Genomic DNA, 16,952 nt, shown 5'->3' on the forward strand with positions numbered 1-16,952 from the left:
AAGTAGGGAAGACATGTGGAGATTATTAATCTCCACATGTCTTCCCTACTTTTATAATGTTCGAATCATAAAATCTAATCGATAGATTATAAAGGGTTTTGGGACGCGTCACTGCACCCTAGAAGNAAGAAAAGAATCCAGACATCCTGCAAGACGCGTACTCGTGACAAGTGGAAATCTTGGTGGTAGTAACAAAAACAACAATTTAAACATTTCACCTACATTAAATTACTTTTTGAATTGCAGCAATGACATGTCATTAGCTTATGGTAAACATGTTTTATTTCTTACACAATAATGGATTCATATGAAGTTGTGTCAAATGAAAAAGTACAACTTTGACTCTCCTTTTATCTCTGTTTTTGGTCTCCACCACCTCTCGAGTAAATCACATGGCTCTACAGCAGCTAAATGCTAACCTGCCATGCTGCTAAAAATGTGCTCAAAGATGCTAAAACACGTCAGAGCTAAGTGGGACTATTGGGTTTTACAGTATACATTGTCATCATTTGTAATTGCTAATATAGAATTGTATGCAGCTTAAGTTTCTACTTATTGTATGTCTCGTATAGAACACTTTTACAGCGTGTAAGTTAAATGTGAATTGTGATATACAACAGAAGTTCGCCGGCCATCTTTGAAACTAAAATAAAAAGTCACTCACGTGGTTTAGGATCGAGTGGGCCTGCTTCTGCGCCCTCCTGGAACCCTGCAGAGAAATATATCTCTCAATAACCATGTCGTGTTAGTCACAACAGATTTAGGAAACACACATTAGTCAAATATGCTAAAACGGCAAAACATTCATTTAAGCTTGAAATGAAGGACCTTTCTTTCAGTCAGCCTTGATCCTTTCATACCAGATCAGAGTGGTGCGCATTTAAACTACTTTGAACTTCAACCTTTAACCGTATTAGACAGCTGCAGAGAAGACAGATGAGAAAAAGCGGTGACTTACTTTTGATAACAATATAAGCCACAGAGGAAGCTTCTCCTTTCACATTGAGGGCAGAGGCGTAATACTGAGCAGTGTCAAGGAAATCACAGCTGGAAATAAAAATGTAGACATGGTGAATAACCGGCATCTCTTCAGAATTATTGTTAACATAAATCTTTCAGTTTGGGGTAATGTGCATTTTCTGGGGTACATCTCATTCATTGTAATGCAGTGGGAGCTAAATGATTACCTACTTCTTGATCTCCAGGGAGTGCATGTTGTAACTGTTCTCAACTGTGTACTTCTCGGGCTTGGCCTTGGCATCAATGAGCACATTGTTTTTGTACCTTGAAGACAGGAGAAAGACAGCAAGTTTATTTTTACCGTTGTCTTCAGAGGCTGTAATTACAGAGGAGTGTGTGTGTTTGTGTTTGTGTTCCGACGGTGGAAAACAGAATTGTCGGATGACGAGGGCTTTGGATGGAAACTTCTCTATGACACAAACACACACACACACACACACACACACACACACACACACACACACACACACACACACACACACACACACACACACACACACACACACACACACACACACGACTGATCCCCTCTCAGCAGCCTCTTTATCTTGTGACTCAGAGGAGTTGGAGTGTGTCTTACCAGGCGATCCTAGGTTTGGGCCATCCAGCCACAGTGCAGTGCAGCTTCACGGTCTTCCCCTCCCAGACAGTTTGACCACGGGGCTTGATGATAAACTCTGGAAGGTGTGTCAGGCTGTCTGGGTTCATCTTCTTACGGAACTCTGCCCACTCCTCCAACTTTAGCAAAAGAGATGCAGTTTGTCACATAAAGCTCATAAGCATTTGCAGGCTTGTTTGATTTTGAAAAAGGACACAATCTTGTTTTCACAAATTCACAAAAGGAATGAAAAGGATTTACAGTCTTGCCCAGTTCCATGCGTCCAGCCACTTCCCTGATATGCGTGGTTCTGGTTTGCTTCTCCACTTTTTTGACCTCCACCGCCTCCCTGGCCTCCCTGACAAACAGGTTCCTCATGGCCACATAGTTAATCCCCTCCTCCGTGACATCCTCCTCGTGGGACTCAATCAGACCGCGAACAGCTTCATGACTGATGAACAACAGAACACAGACATATAAGATCAGTTTAAACTTTGGAAAATACTTCATTTAGATTCAAAAGACTACATCAATATCTTGAAACAGTGGTATTGACTGCTTTGAATTTAGGAATATCAATCAATTATGTCTTGTTGTGTCTTCACTCACCTGGCTCTAAATACGGGAATGACATAGCCGATGACTTCCTTGTCCATGTCGATTGCAAGGTAGGTGCGTTTGGCTCTCTTGGGTAGTGGGCTCAGTTTAACCACCTCCTGCCCCTTCTCTGTCTTCACAGTGGTCTGCAGGCTTAGAGGCGATAGACAACAATCACAACACTTGCAAAAAAACAAACAACATTCAGTAAATCATTAAGTATTTCAAATACATTAAATGCCACATTTGTTTTTGCAAAAAAGCCACAAAAGCTTAAGCCTTTCTTAAAAGGACACAGCTAATAATATTCTATGTCTTACCTACTGGCAGTACATTCTTTGATTTCTATCAATATTTAATCCTTCTATTGATTTTGTCTGTCGATACAGTCCCATATATTTTATTTCTCCCATACTCTTCCATAAAAACACACAAATAAGCCATTGTGTTGCACTGGGTTCTGTGATTGCAATAAACATGGGTAGTGAAGTTTATTTTAACTCAGTCCGACACACACTGACCTGCTGCTATGAATACCAACGCATATTAATGTGCGGCTGTAAATAGTTTCCAACAAATACACTATTTATTCCTGTTTAAGTCACCTTTGATACAAACTAGTGCCCAGCTGTTTTGTTAACAAACTAAATGATTGTGACCCATTTTCAAAGATGTACTTCTTCAGTTCCCTTATACACAGGGACTAATATAATCTTCATATTCGTCATTTTATGTTTTTTCTGGACATGAACAAAATACTGCAAGTGTTATCCATTGATTGAATTTACATTTTTTGTAAGTAACTTTAGTGTTACTAATGCACTTAAAGCAGATTATTGATACAAATTAAATTAAAATACTCATTCTTGATTACCAACAATTTTGCTAATTTAATTCTCATTAGTTAAAGATGAACCATTGGATAAATCACACCTGAACATGGAGTACATACAGCACATCGGCTTGTATGTAGTTATTTGAACTAGAAGTAGACCAAGTATTTTCTACAGTTTTTTGCTTGTAATGACGACAGATTAAACACCTAAAGAATGACAAAGCTGCAGTTGAATCTAAAAAAAACTCACCACGACCCATACTGGCTCTTTGCATCTATGTACTAAGTGTGCTAACTATAAAAAGACACATTCAGAACATGTCTTGTTACTTATAAAAGGAAGATGTATTTCTGTCCATCCTCCAGGACTCTGACCCATATTACACTGTGACTCATTTACAGAACTGGAGGATATGCCTTCAGGGCTGAGACGTTCATTTTAAAGCCCTGCATTCACTTATAATCTCTTCCATGTCTGTCTCAGTCTCTCCATAGAGGAATAGAGTAGCATAAAGTGGCTTTGATAAACTCTTCTCCATACTGACGAGGCGGGATCAAGTCGATGAAAGGGGCTCAGACAGACAGATGGAGAGGGACTCACCAAAATATTTCTGCAGTGTCAAAAAGTTATTTATACTGCTGACTCACCACTTTGGCTTAGTGTGTAAGGAAGTCAAACAGTTTTACGGCTTATTAAATCAGTCTGACAAGCTGCACTGTACGTCAATCTTAAGATTTTAAGTAATAAATGTAACAATTGTAATGCAATCAATTATTTCTAACAGATACAATGTTGTCAATACTGAACCAATAATTATTAAACCTTTATCGTGGCACAAGCCTTTATATTTTCATGACTTGCATACAGTTTCTTTACAGTTGGCCTAGTGGCAGCGTCTCATGTCCTGCCTACAGAAATAGCTCGTCTGTCCATGGATATCTCTGGCAGCCGCTCACTGCAGCTGAAATTCTTTCCCTGACCCCGTTTAGAAAGCTCTCATGGTTCCAACATGTACACTGACAGAGCCCTGCATCTTAAAGGACTAATAATTACTGAACATACATGTTGACAATAGTTGCCACCATGTATACAGAGCTAGGGCGCAACGTTTCATAAACAGTGCTCCTTTCACACAACACTTGTATCAGACACTTACCATTGTTTTGCCATTTAACACAGAATTTTAAGTGGAAGGAAAATGTCATTAAAATTTGACTGCATATTTACCGCACCTGTGTAGGATTAGGAATGACTAGATTAATTCCTGCAGCAGGCCTGTGTTATAACGGTAAGGCTTGAAAGATTCAGGAAATCTATATTTTCTCTATAAGAACCACTTATATTATAGATGTATATCCATCAACTATTTCCTCAATCAACCCGACAGCAGTCTCTAAAATATCATAAAGTAATGCAAAATGTATTGCACACTTTAAATGTTGACATCTAAAAATGGCTTATTTTGTCCCATATCAGTCCAAAAGCCTAATATATGTAACCACCACAGAAAACAAACAAAAAACAGCTAAAATAACATTAATCTATTATGAAAAACAGCTGCTGTTTGCGCTGTTGAACAACTTTCAATTGCTGCCTAATTGTTTCCTCTTTATCCCATATAATGTACTTTCACTGGGATTTGGATGACTGAATGTTATGCTGATAGTTAGAGAGATACTTAGCTTCAGACGTTTCTAAGATGGTCAACTTTAAAGTAAATGCATATAATGTGCTATTTCTGTTAGATACAAGAGCACAATACTATTGCTACATAGATAGTTACAAACCATCAGGTCCTCAGCCAGGCACATAAACCAAATGTCTGAACCTGTGATTCCTCTCGTTACTTTTGCAACCATACATCATCAGAATGGTAAAACTAACCTGTCTCATGACAGCCTTGAACTGATGAATCAAGACTTGAGACTTGGGCTAGACTCAGACTTAAATAACAAAAATAAACACTTTAAACTTAAATTTGATTTGACCAATTTAAAATGTGACTTAATTAAACGTCCCTATTAATCTGAATTGATTTTAGTTCAACTCAAAAACAATCAGAAGTTTTGACCTCTTAAAGTCCTACAAAGTTGGGAATATTCAATTATTAGGCCTCATCATTGAAATGCCTGCTTTTAAGCTTTTAAAGACACAACAAACAGAGCGTTGAAAGAAACATATACTGGTTTTGGTCAGCATTGAGACACCTGAGTGACTTGTAGGCTATCTTGTAATAACCCCTCAAAGAACACTTGAACAGCTTCAAGGAGAACACTTTGTAAATCCTGACCTCCTTTTAGGATGAACATCTACTTTATGGGCATATTAGGGCAGTACCTGCTCTATATAAAAACACATCTTTAGTTGTGCATTTCTTTTTTCCTACTGATGAGCCACTTCACACCAGATACCAAAGTGCAACATTGAATATTTGAAAGAGGTCTGCTTGAATGCCTCCAGCACTTCTGATGTTAGGAAGAGTTACATTTAGAGAAAATGTCTTTTTTTTACATTTTTCAAAATCAACCATCTCAGTATTTCTGGACCTCCCATCCTCTTACCGACGGCTGCTGCTGGTCTTGCAAGCGGAGTATGATTGCTGGCTAACAGACGACTTGGTGCTCAGGTGAAAGCTGCTCTCAAAGTGACGCTGCTGATGTTCCTGCTGATGCTGCTGCAGCTTCTGCGTCACCGTTACTGATCCTGATCCTGACATCCTGAGGGCCACTCCGCCAACTTATATGTTGACTGTTCTTTACTTAACCAGCTCTGGAAATCAATCTCATTGTTATCATTACAGATTGACTTAATTATTAATTCATTAATGTTGAGGTTAGTTAAGGCCAGGAGAAAGGGATTAAGTATGAAAGGTTGTTAAATTGTTAAAATGACGTTATGATGTTTGTCTTTTGAGCAGTCAAAGTGTTGGCTAAAATCAACTGCTTCTGTGTTAAATGAAGCAACAGCAGGTAGCAAACAAGCTGTAGCAGCATTCCTTAACTCCTTTTTGGGGGTAGAAGTGCCATTACAATTAAAATGACTACTTTCACAGGTGTGAATATAAAAAGTGACAAACTTGGGTTAAAGGAGAAGGTAGAATCAAAACTGCTGTGTTCTGTTATTTCTTAATGTAAGGCTTATAGTCAATAAAAGTCTAGATACATATACAGTAGTATTAGATATTACACTCTTTTATGTACTGTGGTTGATTATTTTGTTAATCAATCATGTTATCATTTGGTTTATAGAAAACAATGCACTTCAATATTTCCTAAAGCCTTTTTGTATTGGTCAATAATAAGTGAAAAGCTCAAAGGAAGCACATATTCACATCGTTTTGCTTCAAAATGTCGTGGAATAAATGATCAGTTTATCAAGAATGTTGCCAAAAAAAATGTCTGTGGAGTCAACAATCAATCAAATGACAAATCATTTCAGCTCTAGTAACCACTGTTGAAGTGTTACAGCTTGAAAACATGATGATCAGCTCCCACAGGGCCCATCATCATGTAACCAGAGATCAGAGAGGAGAGATCTGCCATTTATGACAAGAGACTCCAAAAACTTGTATAGCTATGTCCAACACCTACAACAGGCAGTGTGTAGGCAAAGAGTGAATCCATTTGTGAAGAGAAACAAACAGTACACTGGACTAAAAGCATGAGTGCAATGAGTTTGCAAATATAAATCCTGGGTTATAAAAACGTTAAAGGTTAAGCAAATGTTAATGGAAAGATTAACTTTTACTACATTTCAAATGACATTTGACTTCAATGACACATGCAATATTCTGCAAGGACACAATACAGATTAACAATATACTGTTATTATAAAGGCATGAATAAAATGAATAATACATCAATAAACAAAAAACATTACTCAAGTTGTTAAAGGAGGCCTCAAGCCTTACTGCTTCCAAAATGACAGATGACATAAACTGAAATAACAATTATGCAGTATTAAAGACAGTCTTATTCATAAAGAAATAAATACGTCACTCACCACAACTAAGGATTCACCAATCCACAAAAGTTGAAAATCAGATAAAAGGTGTGCTAATTCCAAAAGTAGCTAAAGCAAGTCCAGATCCTGGGAAAGCAGCAGGGTGAGGGGCGGTGGACAGGACGGCAGTCCACTGAACAAAAATAATGCTGCCACTTGGCAGAATGTGCAAGACGCCGTCAGGACCTTTTAAGGCTGGGACAGCTTTAAATTTAGACCATGAGAAGGCCGATCCCAGGCTCCTCAGCTCGCCTGGCCCTCCGCGGTGTCCAAGCTTCAGGGAAACGTGGGAACCAGAGACTGTGTATGTGGGAACTCCTAGTGAGAAATATAAGGCCTTGTCAGTAAATAGATGAAAATCTGCAGTTCACGTTTGACTGCTACCTTGAATGAATGTTGAATAGGTTTCATCATCTGTTGCAAACGGTTGCAAAGCCTTTTTCTTAAACGTTTAGAGACAAGGGGCGAATTCACTAACGCATGTTTCCCTCTCCAAATTAAAACCCTTGTTGTATTCACCGGCCATAATGGCTGATCTGTACCAACATGTCACCTCAAAGCGCTTTAAATGTCTCTATTTCCCTAAATGAACAGTTACATTTCCCAAGCTGCTCGTTTGGGACCAATATGCATTTCCTCTCTGGGGCAAAATCATATAATAGACCGACGTCTCTGCACCACAATTCAATTAATGAGACGTAAAAAAGCTGCAAAATAAACGTTGGAATGTATTTGTAACTGCTGCCATCTAGTGGTGGGACATATACACTGCAGTATTGTTCATTTAGACACATTTAATGACATTATCGAAATACGAGCTTAAATGAAACAATCCAACATTTATTTTCAGTATGACCACTCGTCAATATTTAAATATCTAAATGGAAAAACATGATTTAACAAACTGAAATGGGGACAACATGGTATCTTCCGGTCAGTTGGCTCCGTCCAGCTCGGCTCTGATTGGTCAGTTGAGGAGACAGGAAATAAAACATTGATGGTTGCTCTTTATTATTCTGTGGAGGATCTGCTAGCCCTCTCTATACACGTTTGGCAATAACGCCTGCATTTTCTGAGGTGGGTGATTTAATTTAGCCTCTGAATCTTCTGCACATTAAGGCCACATTAAGTCGATATTGTTGTGCTGTGAATGGATTTCGGTTAGCTCGTGATAGTCTGGTCCGTTATTGAGGTCAACATTGGGCTAGCTATTAGCTTATAAATGTAATGTATAGCTAACATTACATCGGATTTCGGAAGTACGTTAGGCAGCAAAAATGTATTGTTATAAATAAAACATTGGAAATTGCTTTTGCAAATCGATGCATTTCTGTTGTTGGCTAATGTGTGATATGCTTACGGTTTATCATCAGACATTGTGGTTCTCTTGCCGAGTTAGATTTAGTCCTAGCAGATATCAGAATCCTATTAACCTTAAATGAGAATACCAACTAACATGTTATTAATGTGTAGTAAAAGGTCCAATACAAGGGTCCACATCTTTAAACGGGCCATTTGTTGCCTTAATTTAATAATCGGTATTTATAATCTGTCAGACAAGCGCTTTCTTTTGATCAAACGTGTAAAAGTGCATTCACAATTTATACCTTTTTAGCTGTCGACTAATACAACCAAAAGACCTTCCACATCAGTTTATCAGAGGACACATAACAGAGAGTCTCTCTACCCTTTACATGCGTAACTAATCAAAGATAACCCACAATACTACATATAAAGGTACACACACATCAACATGCGCTTAGACTACATACTGAGGCACTATATGTATTAGTTATTCTTAAAACAGAGATCATACAATATAACTGTAATAGGATTACACTAGCTTTGTTGACAACGAGGTAAAGCAGTGGATTTGAACCAAAATTCATTGTTTTTCATTTGGAGATTGTGACATGGAGTCTGAACATGTTTGAAACAATCATTTGGGTTGAGTTAAATTCGAGTCATTTTCACAAATTATCGGCCAATCCTACTTTTATACTTCCATAAATTCCTTACGTTTTGCTTGAAATTTCCTTGTGTTTTTTTAACAACTGCATTCAGAGAACAAAGTAAGTTGGGCTAGGATCAGAAGTTTGTTTAGATGAAATAACCCTTTCCTGGATCAATATTAATGCAATTTATCAAGGCAAATGCATAAGTGAGAATGAGACGGAATTCAAATATTGTTGTAACTTTAATTTTTTGAGACAAATTTCACAATAGTGATGTACATATAGATAGATCCAATTCAAGCTCTAGTTTACATCCTTCATTTGATCTGTATTACAGGAAGGGGAAACTAACCAACTGCCATCATGTCGAGCAAAAGGGCCAAGGGAAAGAACACCAAGAAGCGTCCTCAGCGCGCCACCTCCAATGTGTTCGCCATGTTTGACCAGTCTCAAATTCAGGAGTTCAAGGAGGCCTTCAACATGATCGACCAGAACCGGGATGGATTCATTGACAAAGAAGACCTTCATGACATGCTGGCCTCATTAGGTAAACTTAACAATGTTGTTCGGAAAATATCACTCGTCACCGGCTTGAGTTTCAATAATCAGGATACATGTATTTATTATCCTTGCAAGAATAGAAGTAGTCATCACATACAGAGCATTTGGAACAACTCGTTCCCAGAACAGTGTCCTTCACATGCTTATAAACAAGAGAGGGTGTTACACAGTCACAAGATGGAGGAATACCGGTTCAAAGCAGTATACAATGTTTAGTTTAGATCAGGCCCACACCAGAAATTATCATGTTTGTCGTATCTATCTCCAAAGAGGCTGAATCATCATGTTAATCGTTGTCACAAAGCTATCTCATGATTAAAACAGTCCTGATGCTCCTCTGGGTAATCACACACCCTGTCATTACACAGCTACGTAGGGCCTTTGTTATCATGTGCTACTCTGATATTGAAAGAGTACATTCAGTATTTTCCCAACAGATGTATTTATTTTGAACACATTGAGACAATGAGGGGGAAGATGTGGATGTGACCTACTGTCATAGATTCATGTCCAGCTTTTAAAACTGGGCTAAATGCTGGTTGTTCAAGTGACCTTTCAAAACTAGAAGATGAAGAGATTCAATCCAGGAAGATTATGGAAGATTAGGAAGATATGTTAACACCTCAGACTTTCAGAGTGGGTGCTGGGTGTGATGTATAATAAATGGTCTTTCCTGTGATTGTGCCGCAGGTAAGAACCCCACAGATGAGTACCTGGAGGAGATGATGAACGAAGCGCCGGGCCCCATCAACTTCACCATGTTTCTGACCATGTTCGGGGAGAAGCTGAACGGCACGGATCCTGAGGATGTGATCCGTAACGCTTTCGCCTGCTTTGACGAAGAGGCCACTGGTGAGTTGTTCTATACATGTTCATTGTTCTTTCCCAAAATCAAAACAGTAGAAAAATAGCAATACTTTTTCTATATCCTCAATTCACAAATTGATTTGGATTAGAGCTGCTATTAGCTATTTTCATTATCTTGTCTTTCTTATTTAGTAGTATAATTACTTTACATACCCACCTTTTGGTTTGGTCCACAAATCCCAAAACATTTGGACAAATAAATGTTTGAATGATATGATTTGCTTTTTTGATTACTTGCACAGATGCATAGATACTGTAGGTGCCGTTGGAGAGGTAACTGCTGGTTAAAAAATAGACGATTTTTAAAGGAACATTTGTATTCCCGTTGAATTTTAACATTTGATATTAACATCCATTTGTTAATAAATGTTTAATTTGAAAAATCTGCATCAGGGAAAGGGTTTGTGACAACAATAAGACATTACATTTTAGCCTTTGATAGTAATCTATCCATTTATTCTAAGACATTTATGACTATTTACAACATTTATTATTAATATTATACTGAGGTTTCATTATTCTAGCTCCATAAATGGAATTGGCGGTTGTCATATATAGTATATGACAATATATAGTAAATATATGTTTGGTATGTATTCCTTTATAGAACACCTGGTGAATGATGATTTGAAAATGCTCATGACTTCAAAGAACATGAGTCTTTTTATTTGTATTTGTTGATTAATTTTTTTTGTAAATCCACTAACAGATGGATCGACTTCTCCCTCAGGTATAATCCAAGAGGAAAACCTGCGGGAGCTGCTCACCACCATGGGAGACAGGTTTACGGATGAAGACGTGGACGAGCTCTTCCGTGAGGCGCCCATTGACAAGAAAGGCAACTTCAACTATGTTGCATTCACACGCATACTGAAGCACGGCGCTAAGGACAAAGATGATTAGTGACAGATGTACATTGTTGTTGTTATGGGTTAGACCAGCTAGAACCTGTTACATGGCAAGCTTCACTGTTGTATAGCTTACTGAAGGTCATTTGTTAAAGCTGCTTGTGGGAACACAGTGTACCACTGGACCCCCCCCCTCTAATTCCTCAACCACTACTCTCAAAGCTCATTTGCACATCTGTGAAAAATGAAGGGTCTGTATAAGCTAGTAAAATGTATTAAAAGACCATCATGGATAAAGCTGGAAATAAACTGAAAAAAGGAGTCCGAGTCATTTTTTTTGTAGCAAATTGAAGTTCTAAGATTGTGTTCAGAGATCATTCACCAACACACTATTGCATTTTCAAATATTTTATTTTAAAACAAAGGAAAATAGATGTCATGTGTCAGTTTTCATGATGAATTAGATCAATAACAATTCAACAGTGCACACTACATTTCAAAGGTACGCAAGTTCACAGGATCAGTCACCGGATTGAACTAAAGGTGCTGACTCAATGTAGAAATATAAATACACAACATATGGCAAAAAGGTTTGTGGACAGCATTATGGACTTCTTGTTCTTTTCTTTTTTTAATAGTGTAACGACTTTTAACTGAACATTAACCATGTTTTGAAAAAGGACCATCAAATGTTCCCTTTTGTCTGAAAGCTAAACATATTCAGTTTACTAGCATGTGATGAAGAAGAGCAGAAAATATATCAACAAAATAGCTGCTTTACTTTCGAATAACAAAAGATGTTAACAGTTGTTGAGTTTCAAATGACCATATACCGTATATTTATCATATATAAGATAATAGTTGGTGATAGACCCATTTTCCAAAAGACTGAAATCTGTATGCAGATCGATGGTCATTAATGTCCACATATTTTTAGCCAGGTGTGTACAAACTTCTACATCAAAACAGTCGGTACACCACAATTAGATGAACAACATGTTCTCTGTATTATTGAACCATTTGAGATACTTAACGATAAAACTAATTTAGGTTTTTCTATGCGATTGTCTATATATTTTTCACTAAGCTTCCTTTAAACAGTTTGGTGTGCCTCTGGGAGGGCAGGGCTCACATTTTGAAAACCTCTGATCTACATTATTTGCCACAAATCAAAACTTTCACAGAGTGTCTGTTGTTATGATTTCATAATTTCTCTTGAATCCAGAGGACATATCCCAGATGTATCTAACATAGAACCAAGAACCAGCCTCCTTCTGTTCTCAGGACTCACTGTGATGAGGGCTGTCTCATACACATCAACAATAAATAGACAAAGACCGCATCCACTCGTGACGCTTTCTGTACACAGCTGCTCACAGAGCAATGATTAGCACATGATATGGGACACTTCGCTTACTCCGGCAGGGCGAGATTTTTCGACTGGATCTTTGATTGGTGGTCCGCTATACAAGCCTCGATCTTGTCACACTGTGCCAGGAAATCCTATTGGTGGAAAATAATCACATTTATTGACAATGATTTTCAATTACAGTACAACATTCTATTGATGCTGGAAAAGGGTTTACCTGGACGGTCTTTACAAGTCCCTTTTTCTTCATTTTGCAGTCATTGAAATTATCTGGGATATTCTGTTAACAGAAGAAACACTTCAGGTTTATATGTGACATCAGTAAGAAACCAAATGCTCATCAATTAATCAAACAAAATGGATCACCATAGCATCAATCTGCTCAAGAATCTTCATGAATTGTTCAGCTGCTATTTTCACTCGGTGGTCTAGTTTACCCAACGCCTCTGCCTGGAGGTCTTTGGCAAGGAAGCCCTGTGAAAGAAAATCCATAGTCAAACTTTTTAACAGTACTTTCATCAAAAATATATTGGAGAACAGAATAGACCAACGCAGGAAAATCTTTCAAAGCAGGATTTATTTCTTACGTTCTTGAGTCCAGTCAACTCCCCGTCGACCTTCTCCAGCTTTTTAGCGCTCTGTTCTACAGATTTCTCAATGTCTTTCAGCTTCTTCAGTTCAGACTCTTCCTCAGGACTATTCTGTTGGTAGATTATTGCCAGTATTTATTGAAATATACAGTCACACACAAGATAAATCACACATGTTAAGGCCTTACCCGCTTTCCAATCAGCATGAGTTTGCAGCCTTCTTTTACTCCGTAGCTGGACAGACTCTCCTCCACATCCTTCAGGGATTTTCCTGGAATGACATGAACAATAAGGCATGATTAGAGGTAGGTGTAAAATAATAAGATATTCAAGGATGTGGAAGAAAAGAGGCCGACAGTCTACCTTTGAAGATGAGTTTCTGTGACGTTTGAGGAACTCCAGTGGCTTGGGCAAGAGCATCTGAGAGGTCTTTGACAATGGGTCCTTTGCCCTCATCCTGGCCAGTTAATGTGATGCTGTGCTTAGCAGATCCTTTTGGGAAAGAATTTTTTTTTATCATTAGCACAATCATTAGCGACAATTGCTTTTTAAATTGTGGGAGATTATTTTTCATAAACATAAAAAAGACATAAAAAGCAAGCAGTGCCATCCATTATCCCTCAGAAACACAAAAAAAGAGTCTACCAGAAATGATTTGTCCCAAGCACAGTTACGTGTTTTAACTACAGTCAGCCCCCTCATCCCTCACTGCAGTTTTGCACATTTGTCTTGTGTTTAGAAAAATGTGTTCCACCTTTACCAGTTGTGATAAAAACATCAATACATAAATAATTATAACCAACATATGATATATTATTCTGAAAGGGGCCAATATGCATAATGTGTACTTTTACTTTTTGTACTTTAAGTATATGTTGGTGCCAATACATTTGTTCTTGAGTAACATTTTGAGTACAGGAATTTTACTTGAAAAAAAGTATTCCTACACTTTGGTATTTCTACTTTTACTAAAGTACAAGATCTGAATATCTGATCCACCTCTCGCCAAATATAATTTGCCCCAACTATATTTACCTTTAATACCCTCGAATTCAATGTAATTAACATACAATAAACAATAAATACATGCATTAAATGTTACACTTAAGACTTATGACGTTACGATGGCAAAGCAAACAACGGATTTAATAACATCAGTAATGTCCCATTCAAGTATTTCCACGTACTAATAACACCAATTACTTAAGCAGCAGGTTTTAGAGATAAGCGATGCTGTTGTGATTTTTATCCCAAATCTGTGTTGTGTGTGAAGAAAATTCATTCATTTACAATTAAACATGTTTTTGATAATCCATGTTATGTAGCTGTAGACCAACTATTCAGATATCAGACAAACAAAGACACGGTTAACTTGCATGCACTGTTTAGTCAGGATTTTTAGCTACTAAAGTGAAATGCATGGTAAGAGCTAACTGTAGCTAACGTTACATCAGCTAACCACTTCCTAGCTGGTTATTAAACTAACATACTCGTATCTATCATCTGGGAACCATAGTTTAACATCATGCAAAAATGGTATTACCGTATGCAACTGTCACTGTTAACGTTTGCCCTGACATGTTGTTTATAACGTCCTTTACTTACTGCACAACATAAATCACACAACTAGCTTTTGCTAACTGTTGCTAAATAACTACTTCCGGTACAGACAGGAAACAATCCATCTAATGTCTTTATTTTAGTTTTTACTTTATTTATCTTTTGCCAACGGCACAATTGCTTACATCCAGACAAAAAGTGTACATAAAGTTGAAAAACAGTGACATAACCAGAGTATGTATGCCATTTATGCTTGTATATTCAAGCGCACGCATGCCAATATTAAACAAAACACATTACGAGTTTTCACAACTTTTTTTGTACCATCTATATGTGGTACTACATTTAAAGATGTATCAATTCATCAAACTAAAATTAAGTTGTGGAGTTTCACATTTTGTTAAATTATGAACATTTTTTACAGTGTGCACAAAAGTGTAGATAGACCTGGCTCTGTGGCGCAATGGATAGCGCATTGGACTTCTAGGAAAACACTGGTGAAGTGATTCAAAGGTTGTGGGTTCGAGTCCCACCAGAGTCGACACTTTTAAGAATACAGCCTGTTGAATTCTTCAGATTCCTCCCCTCAAAACTGTATGTAATAGTATGTAATAGAGCGTTTGATAACCGTGAAGTAGCCGAAATACGCCCTGCGAGCGCGGTTTCGAATCCCGCGCAATCCCTAGTATGTCAGAACATGTAAAAGTGGAACTTTTTTTATTATTTAACCATACTTTAAGACCTACTTTCTTTTGCCTGATCCAGATTGCTCCCTCTCCTCTTTTCCTTTCCTGTACTGGTGTGTGGTGTACGGCACGTTACTCTGACCGGATGTTAGCGCCTGAGTAGCTGATGGCAATAGCATGTTGAGAAGCATCATCTGAGAGCTTCCAGGCACAACCTGTGAGGGTCCAGGGCAGGCACTTGAGGAAGCTGCACCATGTATGGTGTTGAGAAGGGTGGAGTCGGTGCAAGGAAGGGAAGAGCATAGTATGGAGGTGGTGGTGGGACCTGTGAGATGGCCACTGGTTGTGAGCTGTTCTGGAGCTTTGCCTCACCAGCAGTGTTTGGTGGCAGAACAAAGTCGTGAGGCTCAGCCAAACTGCCAGGATACAGAGATGTCCCTTTCTGCATTGCCACAAGAAGCTGCTCAGGTCCTGCCATGGGAGCGTCAGGAGCGGAGATACCCTGCTTCAGGATCTGCTCTCCCTGAGACCCGCAACGCCTGCTGAACCTGCGGAAACATGAGACAATCAATATTAATGAACAAAATTGAATATTTGTAATGAAAAAGAGTTGGGATTATTTTGAACAGTAAATCATTTTATTGGGTAAGTATTACAGTGTAAGTATACATGTTTTGCAGTATATGCAGTATGCTTATGCTCACCATTGTGTGACAGTTGCAACATTCACTTCTGGGAGCTGGATGGTGGTCTCAGTCATCAGCTTGGCGTTGGTGATCACGCACTCTCGGATGTGCTTATAAGCACGTGTCACCATTGTGAACCGTGAGACCCTCTTTCCCTCGCAGCGCAGTGTTTTTGTAGAGGTCACAGAGCTTTGTGAAGATGGCCTCCACCACTCTGTTGCAGTTTGGCCTCTGTGCAGGACTGTGAGCCCCAATGAAGCACCTGTAAATTCAACAGAATACTTATTATTATGAATTACTAAAGATTGAGATGTATTTGTACTTTTATGTAAATGTACTTCCCTAAAGTTATGGGGGAAACCCAGAAAGTGTTGTTCTGCTTTATTCCATCTGACACACACACTTGCTTATTGTATGTCTCTTATGTAATATGTTTGTTTTGGACCCAAGAAAGGAAAGGTGGTATTCAAGTAAATAAGGATCCTTTAATAACATTGACTACACTTATTAAGGCGAAGACAGTATTTCACCCAGTTTCAGTCATGTTAAAATGTTGTAGATAATGTCTCTGTGTTTACTTAATGTAACAAACTCTTGTTTGGGTGTGTAAGGGCGGATGCTGGGGCCTTTGCTGCCTCGAAGGACACAGGCAGTTGGATGAGGTGGGTTTTTTGCCGTGCACGGACCAAAGCTAAATAAAGATAAATTAAGGACAAACAGATAAACATCACAAGTATTGAAGAGTACTACACATAAAAAATAAGTGTTATCAAATAA

The 16,952-nt window shown here is 38.2% G+C and overlaps 3 protein-coding genes and 1 non-coding gene across 5 annotated transcripts; 2 read left to right on the top strand and 2 right to left on the bottom strand.

Moving 5' to 3' along the window:
- Positions 1-656: 656 nt before the first annotated feature.
- LOC104962928 (myomesin-1-like) lies at positions 657-7,194 on the bottom strand. Its single transcript, XM_010791441.1, has 8 exons — positions 7,054-7,194; positions 5,613-5,820; positions 2,228-2,368; positions 1,880-2,069; positions 1,601-1,758; positions 1,192-1,284; positions 959-1,047; positions 657-709 (listed from the first exon to the last, which is right to left on the bottom strand). Exons 2-8 carry the CDS (start codon positions 5,765-5,767, stop codon positions 657-659), a joined length of 879 nt encoding a protein of 292 aa, XP_010789743.1. The 5' UTR covers positions 5,768-5,820; positions 7,054-7,194.
- Positions 7,195-8,022: 828 nt separating this feature from the next.
- Positions 8,023-11,605, top strand: myl12.2 (myosin, light chain 12, genome duplicate 2). 2 transcript variants are annotated; one of them, XM_010791433.1, is made up of 4 exons: positions 8,023-8,130; positions 9,346-9,555; positions 10,260-10,421; positions 11,146-11,605. In XM_010791433.1, the coding sequence occupies exons 2-4, from the start codon at positions 9,372-9,374 to the stop codon at positions 11,337-11,339; spliced, it is 540 nt and encodes a 179-aa protein (XP_010789735.1). In that variant the 5' UTR covers positions 8,023-8,130; positions 9,346-9,371; the 3' UTR covers positions 11,340-11,605. The 2 variants fall into 2 exon arrangements, with proteins under 2 accessions (XP_010789735.1, XP_010789736.1); XM_010791434.1 differs by having other exon boundaries at positions 11,167-11,605.
- Positions 11,606-11,679: 74 nt separating this feature from the next.
- On the bottom strand, positions 11,680-14,906 carry bag1 (BCL2 associated athanogene 1). Its single transcript, XM_010791435.1, has 7 exons — positions 14,787-14,906; positions 13,607-13,735; positions 13,432-13,514; positions 13,241-13,354; positions 13,020-13,127; positions 12,871-12,933; positions 11,680-12,787 (listed from the first exon to the last, which is right to left on the bottom strand). Exons 1-7 carry the CDS (start codon positions 14,821-14,823, stop codon positions 12,698-12,700), a joined length of 624 nt encoding a protein of 207 aa, XP_010789737.1. The 5' UTR covers positions 14,824-14,906; the 3' UTR covers positions 11,680-12,697.
- Positions 14,907-15,252: 346 nt separating this feature from the next.
- Positions 15,253-15,344, top strand: trnar-ucu (transfer RNA arginine (anticodon UCU)). The gene is given in 2 exon segments: positions 15,253-15,289; positions 15,309-15,344. It is a non-coding gene; the product is annotated as a tRNA-Arg (tRNA).
- Positions 15,345-16,952: the final 1,608 nt, after the last annotated feature.

This window comes from Notothenia coriiceps, unplaced genomic scaffold (assembly GCF_000735185.1).
Source record: "Notothenia coriiceps isolate Sejong01 unplaced genomic scaffold, NC01 NC01_scaffold00035455, whole genome shotgun sequence".
In the NCBI taxonomy this organism is placed as follows: Eukaryota; Metazoa; Chordata; class Actinopteri; order Perciformes; family Nototheniidae; genus Notothenia; species Notothenia coriiceps.